This window comes from Benincasa hispida, chromosome 10, assembly GCF_027475165.1.
Source record: "Benincasa hispida cultivar pf3 chromosome 10, pf3_genome.v1.1, whole genome shotgun sequence".
NCBI classification, from domain to species: domain Eukaryota; kingdom Viridiplantae; phylum Streptophyta; class Magnoliopsida; order Cucurbitales; family Cucurbitaceae; genus Benincasa; species Benincasa hispida.
The window spans coordinates 33,429,409-33,447,419 of NC_143487.1; the positions used below are offsets into that span (position 1 = coordinate 33,429,409).

The 18,011-nt window shown below is 36.1% G+C and overlaps 2 protein-coding genes across 3 annotated transcripts; one reads left to right on the plus strand and one right to left on the minus strand.

The window, feature by feature from the left end:
* Window positions 1-8,670: 8,670 nt before the first annotated feature.
* Window positions 8,671-12,382, plus strand: LOC120089375 (transcription factor VOZ1-like). Of its 2 annotated transcripts, XM_039046820.2 has the most exons (6): window positions 8,748-8,921; window positions 9,006-9,113; window positions 9,390-9,656; window positions 9,752-9,901; window positions 10,633-11,221; window positions 11,379-12,382. In XM_039046820.2, exons 3-6 carry the CDS (start codon window positions 9,432-9,434, stop codon window positions 11,873-11,875), a joined length of 1,461 nt encoding a protein of 486 aa, XP_038902748.1. In that variant the 5' UTR covers window positions 8,748-8,921; window positions 9,006-9,113; window positions 9,390-9,431; the 3' UTR covers window positions 11,876-12,382. The 2 variants fall into 2 exon arrangements, with proteins under 2 accessions (XP_038902747.1, XP_038902748.1); XM_039046819.2 differs by lacking the exon at window positions 9,006-9,113 and having other exon boundaries at window positions 8,671-8,921.
* A 580-nt stretch (window positions 12,383-12,962) lies between these two features.
* LOC120089524 (acyl-coenzyme A oxidase 3, peroxisomal-like) lies at window positions 12,963-17,716 on the minus strand. Its single transcript, XM_039047025.2, has 13 exons — window positions 17,106-17,716; window positions 16,608-16,725; window positions 16,373-16,480; window positions 16,100-16,272; window positions 15,888-15,987; window positions 15,632-15,706; window positions 15,383-15,513; window positions 14,600-14,735; window positions 14,399-14,518; window positions 14,034-14,180; window positions 13,850-13,954; window positions 13,665-13,766; window positions 12,963-13,489 (listed from the first exon to the last, which is right to left on the minus strand). The coding sequence occupies exons 1-13, from the start codon at window positions 17,558-17,560 to the stop codon at window positions 13,211-13,213; spliced, it is 2,049 nt and encodes a 682-aa protein (XP_038902953.2). The 5' UTR covers window positions 17,561-17,716; the 3' UTR covers window positions 12,963-13,210.
* Between the last annotated feature and the right edge of the window lie 295 nt (window positions 17,717-18,011).

The window sequence follows — 18,011 nt, forward strand, 5'->3', positions numbered from 1 at the left end:
TTTGGAAGTCAATTTTACTCGACAACCAAAATCCCTCGATCGCGGTATGCGATGCATGTTCTTAAGATATGCATTGATAAACATGCGTCGATGGTCATGCGTTGGATTGCATTAATGAATGTATGCAATGACCATACGTCCTGCCATAAGTTTTCTTGCGTTCACGCCAAGTATAACGCGAACGCAAGTTTCTCGGGTAATCCGAGGTCGAACACAGGGACTTGTAGCAAAATGAATGTGGTGATGTGCATACGGTAGTTTAAATAAAAGAATAGAATATGCATCTTATCTAACAGATATTGCAATGAATTCATGCATGAAAGGTAGAGATACGAAAAACCTTGACATGAAATAAATGTATGGAAAAATAGATAAATTGCAGAGATGATTTCATTGCAACCCTTAACAGTGACCGCAAGGGCACCCTTAGTCAGCACAAGCCATGTGATCATGCAACACTCATACAATAGTAAACCACCTCCCGGTGCGAATGCTACGGCTTCTAATGCTAGAACGCATGTGATGTATGTGCAAAGGTGTCTATAAGGCACCTACACATAAGCCTCTAATTCTTGTCTATACGATGATACACTCACAAGACGACCACATATCATCATACCTATTCCTAGAGGCATGCGATGCAGTGTTGACAAACAGAGCTTATCTCTAAGATCCCCATTCTTGCCTATGTGTTCCAATTCGGTCTCCCGAGTCTTAGATTTGTGTTTTAGACTACTCTCCCAAGTATGCCTAAATGATGAATGAAGTGCTCATAAGACAAGGTAACCGCATGAATTTTGCTGACCTAAGATTGTTACTATCCCTAGTGAACAATGCATACATTGCTTAATACGACCAACCACTTACCCTCCCAGGCAGTTGGTGGTTGCTGACTTTACTTATAGACAAGCAATGCATTAACCTATAGATAGGCGTTGCAATAGCTTCACACTAAGCAAATAATATTACTCACACACTCACGCAACGCACACCTCTCAATGGGTTTCTACATGCTTCATATTCCTAATCCACATGACTAAGTATGCGATACTCAAGTAATCCCACTAAGTGTTGCAATGAAAGTAAAGATGCTAAGCAAGAAGATGGAAATGGAGTCAAAGGAAATAGAGAAGTGCATTGAAAATAAATTGTATTAATTCTTTAAGCATAAAATGTCATACAATACAATGTAAGAAAATAAAATGAAATGGAATGACCGGCTGGAAGCAAAGACTTACCTCCAGCGGATGTGCGTTAAGGCTGCCGGTGGTGCCATAGATGGGCAAAGAAGCTGACTCTCTCTAGATCTAGCTCCGATCATCACTTGGAATGGATGAAGGAGGTGAAGAACTCTCAGCCATCTTCTCACGCAATTTGTCTGGATCACGGGGAAAATCCCCAGTTTGAGGGATAATCTCCGGATAACTTGAATTTCAATTCATCAGCCTCTATTTATAGAGCTTGGATCGCCGACAACATTAATTGGACTGCTCTAAGTCTGACGTTCGGCGCATTAGTCCTTTTTGAACCTCTACCACTAACGGTGTGGTAGGTGAAATGTCAGCATCAGCATTGGATTTTCTCGAGATAGATGCGTTGATGCGTTCATTCCACCTACCTTGCCTTGATCCCATTAGTCTGCATTGTCACTAGCTGCAATCATTCAATGGCCGCATTCGCTTAATACCACAACTCTACATGATGATCGCAATCGCTTGACAAGCGCAACTCCCATGCGATGGACACATATGGCTGATTACCGTAACATCCATGCGTTGATCGATGTGTTTACCTTTGCGATGGAGTGTTTCTCCGCATCGGTCGTCTATGCGGTGGTCCGGTTTCTGCATTTGCGTTCATTTCCTACATTAGCTACAAAAATAGAATATTGAACGCATAATTAACGCAAAATAACGGGTTAGCTGAGATTCAACATGCTAATCAATGCAAGCTCACTTTCTCGTGAATTCTTATCATGATTGCCGCATATTCTGCCTAACAACCTTCATAATTCTAAGTAAAAGGCCTAAGATGACATTCATTTCTGCATGTCATCAGTAGGGGACATGCGAGCAGGGGCGTCCTATACAAAGAGTTTGTATAAGACCTAACCACGAAGTGTTAACGTCTCGTTATATAACACCGTTCATGACAGAGACTTCACTTCACTAGGATGACCATAGGTAACATGACCTCAATCCTAAGTGAGTTGGGAACTCTTGCCATTAAGGGCGGTCCTTTGATTTGTATGGATGCGAGTGGCCAGGTCGCCGATTCAAACCTACCATTTTGGGGATTCGTTTGATTTGGGAGCTGGGAACTCAGCTACAAGCTACACAAGATGGAATTCATTCCTTCCCCGAGGCATGGGTAAATAGATAAATAGCTCTCTTAGGGGTTGATTCTGGGGCTTGAACGATGTGGCGCCACATACCTTTTCTTGGCCCTAGAGGTGTTCACACATACTTGAACTATGTTGTATTGTTCATTAGAGAAATCAGTGGTACTTAAGAAGTGAGATGTAACTAAAGGGGCATAACGGTAATTTGGCCTAGTTGTACTTATGAGCGTCTGTGAAGGGGTCATCGTACTCATGATTGGTTATATCTGATGGACACAGAAATATATCTGTGGTAAGAAGAGTTCAGCTGTTGGTATTTAGTGGAATGCCAGACAGTTAACGGATGGTGGATCTCGTGGCTAAAGAGTTTAGTCAGCTATTTACGGACTGTTGGAGCTTCGAGCCACAAGTTCATTAGGTCCCCAATAGCTTGGATAAAGTCGAGAACCAGTGTTTGGGTTAATTTGAAATGTTCAAATTGACAAGAGGAAGTTCGATTATATATGATATAATTGGATTGGTTAATTATATATGATATAATTGACTAAATGTATGAGATACGTTATTTTAGATGAAATTAGATATAAATATGATTTATATCAAGTAGAGGAGAAAATACTATAGTAGATATGTGATATCAAACTATAGGTTAAAAATAATATAATTATATTTATTAGTTAATTAATTGGTTAATTATATGATAATTAAGCCAATTTTCACGTTTAGACGTGGGTTAATGGGAATGAGTCGGTTATTGTAACCGATGAAATAAAAATGAAATTGTTTCATTTTGAATGAAAAGTTCATTCGCCCCGTCATTCAATTGCCCGAAGAGAAAAAGTGAGAGCGTGCGTTGGAGAATTGTAAACGATCGCTTACATAAAACGAGAGCCTATACAATAGTCCTCTTTGCCTAAACGATCATCTACCTCGCACCTAAACGATCACACACTATTTTCTACACGATCGGATAGCTTCTCTAAATGATCGTATAGTGTGCTGATTTTACTAAACGATCGTATACCTTTTCCTAAACGATCATTCAGTAAAATCTACATGATCGTGTAGCTTCTTCTAAACGATAAGCATTTCTGCTATGTGATAACGTTTTCTTCCCTCTCACTTGCTTATCCTCTACATGATTCGTGTTTTCTCCTTCCTTTACCAAATTCACCAAAGACCACCCTTTAGGTTTTCACTCCGAGAATACCTGGGGCTCTTTAATGGTGGTGTCATCCTCATTGCGGTCGTGAATTTACGGTTGTTCGTGCTGCTATTGTTGACATTTCCGTTGGGCGTTGGTAGATCGCTTGTTCCGCTACTTGGAGTGCCGAAGTGTGAAAAACGTCTTCAATTGGTATGGCACTCTTTCCCTTGTGTTTTTGTTGTTCATAGCATGCCGTTAATTAGAGTTTATTTGCATAACTGTATGTGTTGAATATATAATGTTGTATTTCGGTCACGGTGAGATCGGAGCGATCCGAAAGCGCTCATGGAACTCTTAAATATGAGATCCTTCATTCTCATGGCCCAAGAAGTAGGACTATGATGTATTGTTCATTAGAGAAATCAGTGGTACTTAAGGAGTTAGATGTAACTATAAGGGCAAAATGGTAAATTGGCCAAACTGTACTTACGAGCAATTTGTGAAGGGTCATCGTACTATTGATTGGCCAAACAACAATACAATCACCCTTCACAAATTGCTCATAAGTACAACTGGACCAAAATTGTCGTTTTGCCCCTATAGTTACAACTAACTCCTTAAGTACCACTGATTCCTTTAGTGAACAATATATCATAGTCCAACTAAACTCCTCTCGAGCTAGGAGAGGGTGTGGCGCCACATTGTTCATGCCCCAAAATTAGCCCTTAAGGGAGCAATTTATCAACTTACCTCGAGCTTGGGGAAGGAATGAACTCCTTCTTATGTAGCTATGTTCCCAGCTTTCCAATCAGACGAATCCCTAAAATAGTAGACTTATTGAGTCGACGATCTAGCCACTCTCACCCATACAAATCAAAGGACCGCCCTCATAGGTAGGAGTTCACAACTCACTCAGGATTCAGGTCAAGTTACCTATGGTCATCTTGGTGAAATGTATGTCTCTATTATGAATGACGTTATACAATGAGCCTAAACATTTCGTGGTCTGGTCTGATACAAACTCCTTGTATAGAATATTCCCGCTCACATGTCTATACATGAATGATCAGGATTAGATCATTTGTAGCACTTTACAATAATTATAACACCTACAAAGCGAGCCATACTTGTAGTGTCACAAGGATAAAGTACCCGTCCTTATCCATCTATTACAGACCATTTAGTTTATTACTTAAATGTGATCCACCCGTATGTCTCTACATACATGTTTAAGCTACAAGATAACCTTTGATGTTAGTTTATGAGTTTATTGTTAATGCAACTAAATATGGAATAAAATATCACATATTTTATTAAATAAACAATGACTTTGTTCAAAATATTTACAAACTATAGGACCCTATGAGATTTAGGGCATTAACCCTAACATAAACTTTATATATGTTTACTGTTTACAAACTACGAGTTTTAGGACATATAACCCAACACCTTAGATAATACAATTCCATGCTTGAAAGATAATAAACCCCTCTTGGAATTGTGCATCGATTATCTAACAAGCATCTTGTCAATATAAGATGCCTGATACAAGCCTAGCATTTTGTTCTTTCGATCCCTAAATATCTGGATCCCTAGAACAAATTGCATCTCTCTCAAATCTTTCATTTGGAATTGGGCAGCTAGCCATTTCTTAACATCTGTCAGTAGACCTATATCATTCCCAATGAGTAGGATATCATCTGTGTATAACACTAAGAAAGCAACTGAACTATTGATGATCTTCTTGTAAACACAAGGTTCATCAACATTTTGGTTAAAGCCATAAGACTTGATCACAATATCAAATCTTAAGTTCCAAGATCGAGATGCTTCTTTCAATCCATAAATAGACCGATTAAGCGTGCAAAAAATTTGCTCTTAATCTTGTGTAATAAACCCCTCGGTTGCTGCATGTAGATGGTCTCATTAAGAATACCATAGGCAGCCTTGACGTCCAATTGTCATATCTCATAGTCATAATATGTGGCAATGGATAGGAAAATCCATATACATTTAAGCATGGCAACATGTGAGAAACTTTCCTCATAATCCATTTCTTTAACTTGGGTATAACCCTTTGTCACCAGGCTAATCTTAAAGGTCTGTACCTTACCATCTACACCTCTTTTCTTCTTGTAGATCCATTTGCAACCTATAGGTTTTACCCTATAAGGTTGACTTTAAGATCCTAGACTGAATTAAAGTACATAAACTCCATTTTGAGATCCATAGCCTTAACTCATTCATCTTTGTCCACATCATCCATTGCCTATTTATAGGACAATAGATCCTTAATGTCGTCATTTGATATGATGGTTAGAGTTTCTATTAAACTCATATAACAAGCAGGTGGGTTCGAAACCCTCCCACTGTGTCAAGGCTTCCTCAACTCTTGAGGTGGATGTGCTTGACTAGATGAATAAACATTAACAACTCTTCATGTTCCTTAAGAAGAAAAAGAATTGAAGAAAAGGGTGAAAAGGCTCAAGCTCAAAAAGATTTAATGAAGGGCAAGTCAATCAAGCTCACTTGAGCCTTGCTTTGACGAACCCTCTTACACATGGCCCACATCACCCAACGTGTGCAATCAACGATAAATATTTTTCTTTCTTGGAGAGAGCCAAACGTCAAATTCTTCTCTTTCTTTAGAAGCAAATTTTTCTCTTTCTTTCTTTTGATTTTTATAATTTCTTAGTTCTTATTTTTCATTCTTTTTAGCATTCTAAAATAATAAAGAACTAAAATAATTTTGAACTCTTTCTTCTCTGCAGGAAATAATCATCAAGAAAGCTTTACATTTTGCTTAAAAGATCAAGCACCCGTCCAAAAATCATGGGAGTTGTTTGTTCCCCTCTTTCTTTTTTGTCCTTGTATTTTCTTTTATTTTACAACATTGAGGACAATGTTAGCTTTTAAAGTTAGGGGTGGGTCCAATGCACGTATGCTTTGAATTTGGGTAATTTGACTTAATATCTAGAAAATAAGCCATGCTGAAATTTTTTTATTAACAATGATATATGCATGTCTAGATAATCTTTGAGTATCTGAGTTCGGGTTTTGTGGTTTGTGATTTGTGATATTTGAATTTGTAGTCTTGATAATTTTTATATACTTTGATAATTTGAGATCTTATGACATTGATGCTTTGATATATATTTTGATGATTTTGGTATGGTTTTGTGATTTTGATACATTGATAGACAAATGTTGACCCATTCTAAAAATTTTGTCATTTTTGGCTTCAAATTTATGAATGTTTTGATTGCATGAACATATAAAAAAAAATCATCTTAATAATTTTTTATTCAACTCAATTCATAATTTTTACTCACTCATTTCTTTCTAATCAATGAAAAGTTTATTACGCACTTATTTAAGTGTATTCTTTCAAGATCTTAGATACAAAAATTTTCAAACAAAATTTTGACCTCATTTAAAAACCAAAAAATCTTTTCAATCTCATGAAAAATTGAGTGTCTTGTTTCAAGTCCATTTTAGAATCCTAGATTTTCAGAAAAATTTTTATCTTTCTTGACTTTCGTTGTCAGCTCGAAAGGTCCACCTTCAGCCTTTAGGGTTTCCAACTTGTTTCAGAAGTAAGACTAGACAAAGTGGATAATAAGGGGCCTAGTATGTGGTACACATAAAAAATAGTTGCTAAAAAAAGTAAGTTAAAATAAAAGTTTGCAGGTAAAAACAAGTATTAGTTTACTAACCGTGTGTGTGCATGAATAGGGGTGAAAAGAGCTACCTTTTTCGTGTCTAGTTTGGGCCTCGTGAGAAAATAGTGGATAGGTTCCTGACGGTTGAGTGTGAAAGCTAGCCCTTTAGGTAAAAAAGATGCCTTCTACTTTTTGTGTGTGTGAGTTTTTAGGCATCCTTGCGTTAGTATTGCCTCTCTTCTTCAAGATGGTATGACTTAAACCGAAAACTGAGCTAGAGTAGAGGAAGAGAAATGAGAGGTAAATAAACCCTTTTTGGTGTCTTAGACTCTAAAATAACGGGAGCATTGCATTCTTTCTTCCATGATTTTATTAAAAAAAAAAAAAATCAAAAATGAGTTTCAATTGATTGTTTGCAAATCTTTGATTACCCAAGTGATTCTATTGAGACTCGAGATTAGAATTACATGATTGAATAAATTACATGATTAAGTGAATCATGTGATTGAATTGAGCCAATTTGAACTAAATGATTGAGTCAAAACAAATAAAGCCTTTTTGTTTGAATGTATATTTCTATTTTTCCTTGTTCGGGATGATCAAGAGTTAAGTTGTGGGTGTTTGATAACTCTTAAAACGAGCTAGTTTTCTATCCTTAATTCCATCTATTTTGTACAATTCCCTAAGATTATTGCCATCGTCTGGTTTTTTTCTCAAAATATGAAAAAAGAGAAAATAAGATTCTTTGGAAATTACTTTGACAAGAAAATAAAAGGGGATTTTCAAAAATAGAAAAATAAGGGAACCTATTTATACAAAATAGAAAAAAATTTAATTTTCTTTGATAGAGGTTAGATAGAAATTGATAGAAGTCTATTAGTATAGATAGAAACGGATAGAAGTAAAGGTGCTCAAATAACCCCGAACAACCCGGACTACCAAACCAAAAATGTAAGGGTTGGTTGGGTTAGTTTTGTTCTTGTTCAGTTGAATTTTTCTATTTTTATTGGGTTGGGTTGGGTTGTGTGTTGGCTAAAAAAAAATTGGGTTGACCCAACCCTTATATTTATTAATAATATATATGTGTATTTTTTTGTTTAAAATTTGATTACTTTGTATTGATTAATTTGTGAATTTTTAATATTTTTCTTTTAAAATTGCTATGATATTTGTCTTTGTTTAAAGTTTGCAATAAATATCATAGATTTTTAGTATTTAACAATTGAATTTTATGAGATTTTTAGTTATTAGTAATGTGTTGTATATAAATTTACATATTTTTCATTAAAAATAAAAAATAAGTTATAATTCGACAACCGAATCCAATTCAACGGGAGTTGGGTTGGGTTGAAAACTATATTTAGGTTATTTGGGTTTCTAATCCAACCAATCCGAAATTCAGAGATTAGTAAAAAAAAAACACACTCAACCTAACCCAACTCATATACACCCCTCGATAAAAGTCTATCACTTAACACAATTAAAGTTTATTAGTCTCTATTGGTTTTTTTTTTTTTTTATTTCTGTAAATTGTTTGATGCTTTTTCTATAGGAAAAAATTTTCTAAAATAAAATAAAGAAAAAAAGGCCTGGAAATTGAAGTAAATTGTGAGTCCCCAATTTTGTCAACATTGAATTGTAGAGAATTGGTGTGACCTAAAAGATCTGAACGAAGAGCGAAAGCTCGACTAATTACTTCTCAACTAACCCGCTAATCTTCTTCCTCGAAGCTTTCCCCTGATTTCCAGCCAAATATTCTGCAATTTGGCGGGTAATTATTCTATGTTCATTGCTGTTTATTTATTTATTTTTTTTGAATACTTAAATTGGGGCTGAATTGATCGACCTCTTACAGAGTGGAATCTTTGATAGTTTCTTCAATGGTTCAGAGAGATCATGATGAATTAGAAAATGATAGAAAAACATGTTCAAGATGTTACAGAAAATTTAAATAGAGACCTAGGTAAGGATGAATTAGCTTCGGTGAACATTGTGATCATCTTATGATGTGTATCCTGATTACAATTTTACTTGTTTCGAATTCAATCTCACATTTTCTGAACTCTGTGTAAGACGGAGTTGAAGAATATGCAACGACAACCTTTAAAATGTATTCTTTTCGAAGGCCCAAATGAACTTTTTTTTTTTTCCTTTTTTTTTTCTGGGCACATTCTGTTTAGCAATCTGAACGGACTTTCCTTATTGGGTTGGTTCTCCGTTGTGATTTCTTTTTCTTCAGTTGCTGCTAAGATAATTTTGGTGGTGGAAAAGCGACAGATCGATGCCGAAGGGTTTGAAGAGTAAATGTCAGTCTACTTCTCATCAGCTTTTGAAGGAAAAAGCAAAGAATCGTGTTAATGACCTTCAAGGGATATTCACCAATCTTCAAAATGCAAGAAAGGAGAGTCGTACTACTGACGTTGCTGTCTTGGAGGAACAAGTCCATCAGATGCTCAGGGAGTGGAATGCTGAGCTTAATGAACCGTCACCTGCCTCTTCATTTGTTGTAAGTTCGTTTCAACTTTTCTTTTTCTTTGCAAAGGGTGTTTTTCTCTTCTATCACTTTTTTTGTAATCTAAATGCTTCTATACATTCAATTAGGAGGGTAGTCTTGGATCATTCTCGCAAGAGTTAGCCCGTCTTCTTGAGCATTGTGACGAGCAAGATGATGCAACTAGTGCATTGGCTGAACCAAAGGCTGAGCCTGAACTCCATTGCGTTCTTGCCAGCAATCCATCAAATTGTGTACAGGTAGGCCTTTTTTTTTTATTTTCCTTTCTGGTGAAGTCCATATTTCAGTGACTAAATCATGTATTTCCTGGCATCTCGTAATCATGAATTCTCTGCATGGAATCAATATAATCCAGCTTATAATGTAAAGGATAAACTGAGAAGTATAGCCAATTAAAAAAAATTTGCACAAAGCTTCTTAACCATTTAATAAAGTTCTATTAACTGCACTGGAGACATTAATTCTGTAGTATTTTCTAATTTATGCCATTTGCTGAAAACTAGCTGGTTTATGTTGAGACCTTTGTCTACAAGCCCAGTTTCTTCAAGTATGCGACTTTTTTATTGGCTTAGTTGTTTTTAGCTTCTTATTTGTGATGGAAGTATCTGCATAATTGCTTTTGTGAGATTTGAGGCTTATCAATTAATGCAGCCTTTTTTTCTCTTCTTTTTGGTCATTATGGTATATGAGCTTCAATTTTTGTTGTTTGTTTTTTTTCCTTTCTAAAGAAATTTGACTATGGCCTGTTACTGATTGATACAATCATAAGGTTTATGTCTTTAAAATGGTTAAAAGGAGGAAATTTTGATGTATGTTACGAGAAAGCTCACACTTATTACCAATTTATCATGGCCTATCCCATATGTCTGTCAATTGAGACTTTCAGCATTTGGTTTTCTACCATCCCGAGAATGTATAATATATTTTGTATTTTAATAGATGCTAACTAGCTGAACTGATGCTGCCCCAGGATGGTTTTTGTATTTCAGAGCTCCAACAAGATAGTTTTCTTGGATTTGAGGAGTGCAAAGTCTCTCCTCCAGCTCTACAGAATTATTCATTTTACAAATCGGACATGGATACTCAGTCTAATTGTCAAAGTTTCAAATTAAATCAAAACTTTGAGCAGACCACGGTGGTCAGTAAGGATGATATGTCTACTTTGAATTGCCATATATTGAACTCACATCCAGAGTTCGACTATGGGGTTCTTATTGGGGCATCTGATGTGGGAGACTTTAGTCAGGACACAAAGCCCGATATTCTCCCAAATATCTCACCCCCACCATCTGCTTTTATGGGCCCAATATGTGCTCTATGGGATTGTTTCAGACCTGCTCAAGGATCTAAATGGTGTCAGGACTATTGCAGTAGCTGTCATTCTGTTCTTGCTATAAACGAAGGCCTTCCTGGAATGATTCCAATATTGCGCCCTGGGGGAATTGGATTTAAGGATGGTCCTTTGTTTGCTGCTCTTCATGCAAAGACACAGGCCAAAGAAGTTGGAATACCCATATGTGATGGTGCTGCAACAAGGAAATCTCCATGGAATGCTCCTGGTATAAAGCCTTTATGTTGGTTTCTAACTTTTTCTGTTTTCCTGGTTTTATTTTTCTTTTGTTGTTTTATTTCTTATAATTACCCATTTTCCGTTGTATAAGCTCTTTATTCTGTCCTAGTGAGTTGTATTTACAGTGGTTCTTTTCGTTGTTGCAGAGCTTTTTGATATTACATTTCTTGAGGGGGAGACAATCAGGGAATGGCTCTACTTCGACAAGCCTAGACGAGCCTTTGAAAGTGGCAACCGAAGGCAAAGGTCATTGCCGGATTATAGTGGCCGTGGTTGGCATGAATCAAGGAAGCTGGTGATGAAGGAGTTTGGTGGTCAGAAAAAGTCTTATTACATGGATCCACAGCCATCAAGCTTTCTTGAATGGCATTTGTACGAATATGATATCACCAATTATGATTCATTCGCATTATATAGGCTGGAACTCAAGCATGTTGATGCAAAGAAGAGTCCAAAAGGAAAACTGGCAGCTGATCCTCTGGCTGATCTGCAAAAGAAGATGGGAAGGCTTACTGCACAGGGCCCTGTTGAGCTTGGACAATCAGTTAAAGGTAAGATTACGACGAAGGTGAATAATAAAAAGCCTGATACTGCAAATATCAACCATGCTCCACATCATCAGAATATAACGAATGCTAATTGAGCAACCGATTCTTATAATGGCACATACTGGAGTCTTGCCTGCTACTGCATTTTCGTGGCAGGGTTTTACTATCAGTTTTAGTGTCAAAGTGCCTGCTTTATGTTGATATATACTCTTCGGCGCATTGTCTGGTGATCCATGGCATTTCGACCCCATTTTTTTTAATATAGAAAGGGAGATTCTGAATGCTAAATTATTCTAGAGTGGGGACTTTCATTCAATATGCAGGGAAATGCCTATTTCCAATTTGCATGAAGATGTTTGTGTTTCTGTTTGTTTATAATTAGTTTAAATGGTAAACTTTAGTTGCTCAAAAGTTGTATAGTGGTCAGTCAATTTATGTTTTAGCTGTTTGCATATTTTCACATCATAAACACAAAGCATTTGGCTTGGCCTGATTTTTTCCCATATTCCATGAATTGTAAACTTAATTTGCATAACAACCAGTGGATGAAAATATTTGCTGCAGTGTTGGCAAATTCAATAGCATGTTATGTTGTTTTAACACGTGATATGGTCATTGCAGTTTATTCAATTCTGCACAACTTTCAATATGACATTCGTGCCTGCTCTAAATCAGCTAAATTATAAATAGCGGAGAAAGTGATAGTAAGTTTAATGTTTAATGTTAGAACAATTATTAATTTATAGTTCTAAACTTTAGGAGTTATATCAATTTAAACTCTAAAAGAATATGAATTTATTCTTGAGACTTTCATAAATTTAAAGTCTAAAAGAAGATTAATTTAACCTTTAGAACTTTAGTAGGTGTATCAATTTATGCCCTTCAAATTTTGTTTGACGATCATAGTGCGAAGTTTATAATTTAAATCAATTAAACTCCTAAAAAGATTTAATTCTCAAATAAGTAAATGTCATGTTTACAAAATGGATAGTTAGAATAAATGAATGGACGATCTTCAAAGAAAATTGTCTAAAAATCTTAATTGATGCATTATGAAACTTTATGGACAATTATAAATTTAACATGAGATTTTTCCAAATAAAACATAATAGATGGTGTAAATTGATACACTAACAAAAACTCAAAGTTCAAATCCATACAATTATTAATTTGGGATTTAAATTGATGCAACTCCTAAAATATAGAGGTATAAATTGATATTTTACCACAATATTCCACACATCTACATTATGTGTACATGCAACCTCCTTCCAGTAGTGGTTGTTTCTAAAAATCCATAGCTCTAAACAACCTTTAGTTTCCTTTTCATACTTCCAACAGTATAAAATTATAAGTCGCATTATTCCACCCTACCCTTATAATTTATTCTCTTCAACAAGTGCTCCTATCATATGATTAAAAAATGCTCATCATGCAGAACCATCTACATTGGCGCCTTCCTTTTGTTGCACTGAAGACCAAGAATTTGACTCTACCCAGTTGTATGCTACAGGGGCCAGGAAAGCGTCAGGTATGCCGAAAGAGCTGACCAGTGCTAGAGCATGAGGTCGTATTTCGCTGCATAGTTTCTTCACTTCCTGCCTCACTGAAGCTAAATTTTCTGGTGATAAATAACCATAGCGGAGGAAGGAAGCATCTTCCTCCAAGCAGATCAAGGCATACATGGATCTCAGAAGACCTAAAACATTCTGTAGCATAAACCATATATATGAACGTTCATATTAGGCAAAATATATCAATGGCGATAAACTGGGAATTATCAGTGGAAAGATAATATGACCAGATTCTTATTCTCGTGTATGAAGAAACAAACAGAAAAATATGCAGTAGAGATGGAGAAAAGTAAAACAACTAAACTTTTACCTTTATTGAACCGGACGGTACGCTATTTTCAGCTTCAATAAAACACCGCAATATAGCTTTTTCAGAGAAAGCTCTGCCCAAGTCTTCTGCAAGCAGAAAGCTCTAGAAACACCAGAAAGGATAATGAAGGTTATAGGGTCGAATAGTAAGAGGTAATTCAGTAAATAAGAAGCAAATAATCTCACCTGAATGAAGGCATATTCTTTGCTATCGCCTCGTGCTTCATATTGAGATACTTCAGCAGCTAAACGATTCAATAAATCCCGCTCTCTTAAGCAAAATGCATCGGTCTGGTGCAGGAGAAGTGGTAAGAATTAACATTTGAAAATTGATATCACTGATCAGGGAAAAAAATAGTGTTTATGTTACCTGGAATTGACAGCTCCTAAGGATAGGACTTGTAAGCTTAGAAGGAAGGACAGGGCAGGCATCATTCATGTGTTCTAATCCCAACCCTTTAAATGGTTTGTTTCTCTTCTTAGCTACTACGTACTCAGCGAGGAGTGCCTTGCTCACCTGCGATAAAATACCCAACCTACTGATAAAATACCCAATCTCCTAAATCCGATAGGTATAAGAAGACAAATCAAATAAAATCTTGATGATTTATATGTATATTATCACTGCAGCATCAGAGTTCCTATGCACGCTCAGTAATTTTCTTTCTCAATATTCTTTATGCTGAGATTTTGTTTGAATTGTAATTTATAAGTAATGTGACGGAAATTACACACCTGCTGCATTAGGACATTATTGTCACCTTCAAAAGTAGACTGAACATCAAAGTCACTTATCAATTGGCCAACTCGATTTTCAGTCTTCACGCCTTGGCCTCCACATGCTTCACGACATTCCTTGTACAGAAGTTATCAAATATAATATCAATATCTTCAACCATTTGGATATCTATACCAACAACAAATACAACTCCTGACCTGAAGTGATCTCATATTGTGCCAGGTTAAGGTTGCTTTAAATGCACTTGAAACAATGTGCAGAGTTTTGACAGATTCAGGTGTTCTCTTCACATAGATCTTTTTCAATTCAATTGCAGCAAAACTCATAGCGTATCTGCACAATTAGCATCATTCAAGATCTATGGCAGCAATTACATCACTGAGATAATCATTATTCTTTATTTGATTACTCTTTTCATTTTAAACATGCGCGTTCACATTTATTGAAAGAATAATGGTAATGTCCATATCCTCAAAACAACCAAGGGATTAAGAAGCTTCCATAGTTGCAAAACAGTTAAATGGACTAGACTATGCATTCCTGCACTAAATAATGAAGATGTTTTACTGCAAAATAGGTAGACTATGCTTGCAATTTACCTGCCCACAGGCATCCAACAAAATCACATTAGGTATTCAAAATTTTATTAACTGCATATTTACAAATTTCACTCCAAATGGAATAGAAGCAACAACTAGCACATGAATATAATACACGGATTCAATGTCTAGTAGCTGACAAACATATGAGCATTCAGTCCAAGCCCAAGACTCGTTATTCAAGTCACATGTTGAAAATATGAAATAAAGTCAACTTATCCTCCCTTAAAATCAACAGAAAAAAAATTAAAAAACAATTTTAATCATAATTGCTGAATATAAGCTATCTCAAAAATGTTAATCTTGAAGGGAAAGAAAGACGAGGGATGCTACGAAGAATAAACTTCTGGATGCAAGAGAACTTTAGTTTTGAAGACTCACGTCTTAGCAAGGAGAGGCAGCAATCGCTTTTGATGACTAGGGTAGTCTAGTAATTGGATTTCAGGCCCATTTGGTGTAAGTGAGAACGCTCTCCTTGTTAATGAGTATCTTATAGCAATTGCTAAGCCAATCTGACAATAGAGTGACGTGAAGTTTATAAGTAAACGGCTAAAAAATTTGAATGAGTACTATGCAGTTCCAGATTCAACAAAATTGATAAATGCAAGGTTATAAATATAAGCAACAAACCTTTGCTGAATAAACTGCAGCAACGGCAATGGTTACACGACCAGATGTCAAAGGTGCCATAAATGCTCCAAATCTCTGAAAACGTGCAGTAAGAGAATCATCAATACAGTACCAATTCAATTAGAATCATCAAATGTTAGGTAGCTTTCTATCAGAAGAGAAAATGCAAACTCATACATCGATACATGCAATCTTATATGCGCGTGCATGCACACACATACATATAAGTAGACACTGAACAATGAAGAAAATTGACCTTGTCCGGGTCTTCTGTGGCACTTAGATATTTCCCTTCTACTGATACATCAGCTACTGAATTCAACAAATTCTCTCTTGGAATTCTCACATTGTCAAACCTGAAATACATTTTTAAAACTGCTGTGTAGAATAGAAAATATGATTTTCTCTGCAACTGAATAAAACGTATATTATCTTCAATTAAAAAATATATATATATAAGGTACTTACCAGATCCGACCATTATCAACCCCATTCAAACAAAGTTTATGGCCACAATCTGCTATACGTATGTTTGGACAGATATTACCATCTGAATCCCTTATCTGGGCTATAAAACCATGGACACCTTCATTTTTCCCGTTTATGTCAAGCTGCGAAAAGACTATAGCATGTGTTGCATGCTAAAGATTAATTGAACAACATGTCAGGAAGGAAAATTAATTTGATTGGTACACAAAATACAAATGATCGAGAAATTAGAGTTTAAAATATTGCTTTTACCTTGGCTGCCCCGCCAATCCAGTACTTCTGAGCCGACTCACAGGGAGTGTTAATAATAAATTCTCCAGTGCTTGAATCATATTTGGTCACTGTTTCGATTCCTCGAACCTAAAATCACTTACATATGAAGTTACTGTTGCTAACTTAGAAGAAGAATTAGGATTTTTTTTTTTTTTTACAAATATATATAAAAACCAAGGCAGTTGAAGCACACTATGAAACAATCTTCACATACATTACTTCCATGACCGAGCTCAGACATTGCAAAGCAACCCCTGATCGCATAATTTTCCGTTTTCTTTAACCATGCATCATGATGACGCTTTGTCCCAAAGAATTGGATAGCTCCACCCCTAGAAAGAGTAGCACAAACAAGTTTTTGGGTTTAGCAGTGATTTGACATCATGTATTCCAATTACGACAATGGCATTTCTTCTCCCTTAATACTAACAATCTTTAGCAAAGTCTATCACTAGTTTTTAAACCCACAAATGGACGAGAGAGTTAAAGATATGAATAAAAGATTAACCCTATTGTAAGTTACTCAATAAGTTATGAATTTAGTAATCATTCAACGTCTAAAAGGCGCAACGAGCATCAATAAAAACAAGAAAAATTAAACTCAAAGGAAACGTTTAACTAGTTGTTAAATAGACACGAATTGGGATAATGACTGACAAGTATTAAGCTGTGAATAATATAATCATCTCGTCTATTCAGCATTGTAACATACCATAGGTGGAAATGAACCCCAATCTTAATCGCCAAAGAGTGATCATAAATCCCAATTGCCTCAAACAGCGCAAACTTCCTCCATGCAGCTTCAATTCCGTTATCAGTAAGCCAACCCTTAAAAACGCCATTATCCAATAGGTACTCAATCCGCTTCATGGTCATCTCCCTCTGCTGCTCCATTGATTGATTATAATCAGGGGAAACAAAGACTCGGCCACCAGATTGCAGGGGATTGAACAGCTTGCTCTGCACCATTAGCCCAAAAATCCAGTCCCGGTCTGGAAGATTATGTGCATCCAGGAGGTTCCGCATCTCTATGATGTCGAAGGAGAAGCGTTCGGAAAGCTCTGGAGGAGAGAATTCGAGACATGGATTGGGGCTAAGAAGTGAAGCAGATTGACGAGGAAGAAGATGATTAGAAAGCACCTGAGTTCTCCAAGAAACGCGCTCCATTGCAGAGAAATGAAGAGAGGAAGATGAAATTGAAAATGGCGAAATTCAACTGCTTCTGTAAGATCAAGATCAGGTAATGTACATATACAATAAAAACCAACGCCATGGGGGTTGAACTTTAGAGAGACAGAGAGAGCGCGTGTCACGCGCGGGTCCAAATAATTTGTATCGGATTTAACCTTTATTGGGTAAAAACTCATTGTTTGGTTCATTAATTATTAAAGAGGTTTATTATTTTGCTATTTGCATTAACTCACATTTTATACTTCATTATTCGCATAACTCTCCCAATTACTCTCCTCCTATAATAATTATCAATTCAACTCAATTTTACGCCCCAAACGCCCCTTTAAAGATAAATAAAACCTATGCGATTTAGGCGATCAAATTATTGGAAATAATATATGGATTGAAAATTACGGTAATAGGCCATAGCAGACTTGACAATGTC

Coding starts and splice junctions, on each gene's coding strand:
- LOC120089375 (XM_039046819.2), top strand. CDS start 9,432: ATGCCGAAGGGTTTGAAGAGTAAATGTCAGTCTACTTCTCATCAGCTT. Junction 9,902..10,632: donor ATCCATCAAATTGTGTACAG/GTAGGCCTTTTT, acceptor ATGCTGCCCCAG/GATGGTTTTTGTATTTCAGA. Junction 11,222..11,378: donor ATCTCCATGGAATGCTCCTG/GTATAAAGCCTT, acceptor TCGTTGTTGCAG/AGCTTTTTGATATTACATTT.
- LOC120089524 (XM_039047025.2), bottom strand. CDS start 17,560: ATGGAGCGCGTTTCTTGGAGAACTCAGGTGCTTTCTAATCATCTTCTT. Junction 15,514..15,631: donor CTGCAGTTTATTCAGCAAAG/GTTTGTTGCTTA, acceptor CTCTATTGTCAG/ATTGGCTTAGCAATTGCTAT. Junction 14,736..15,382: donor CTGCCTCTCCTTGCTAAGAC/GTGAGTCTTCAA, acceptor CTAATTGTGCAG/ATACGCTATGAGTTTTGCTG.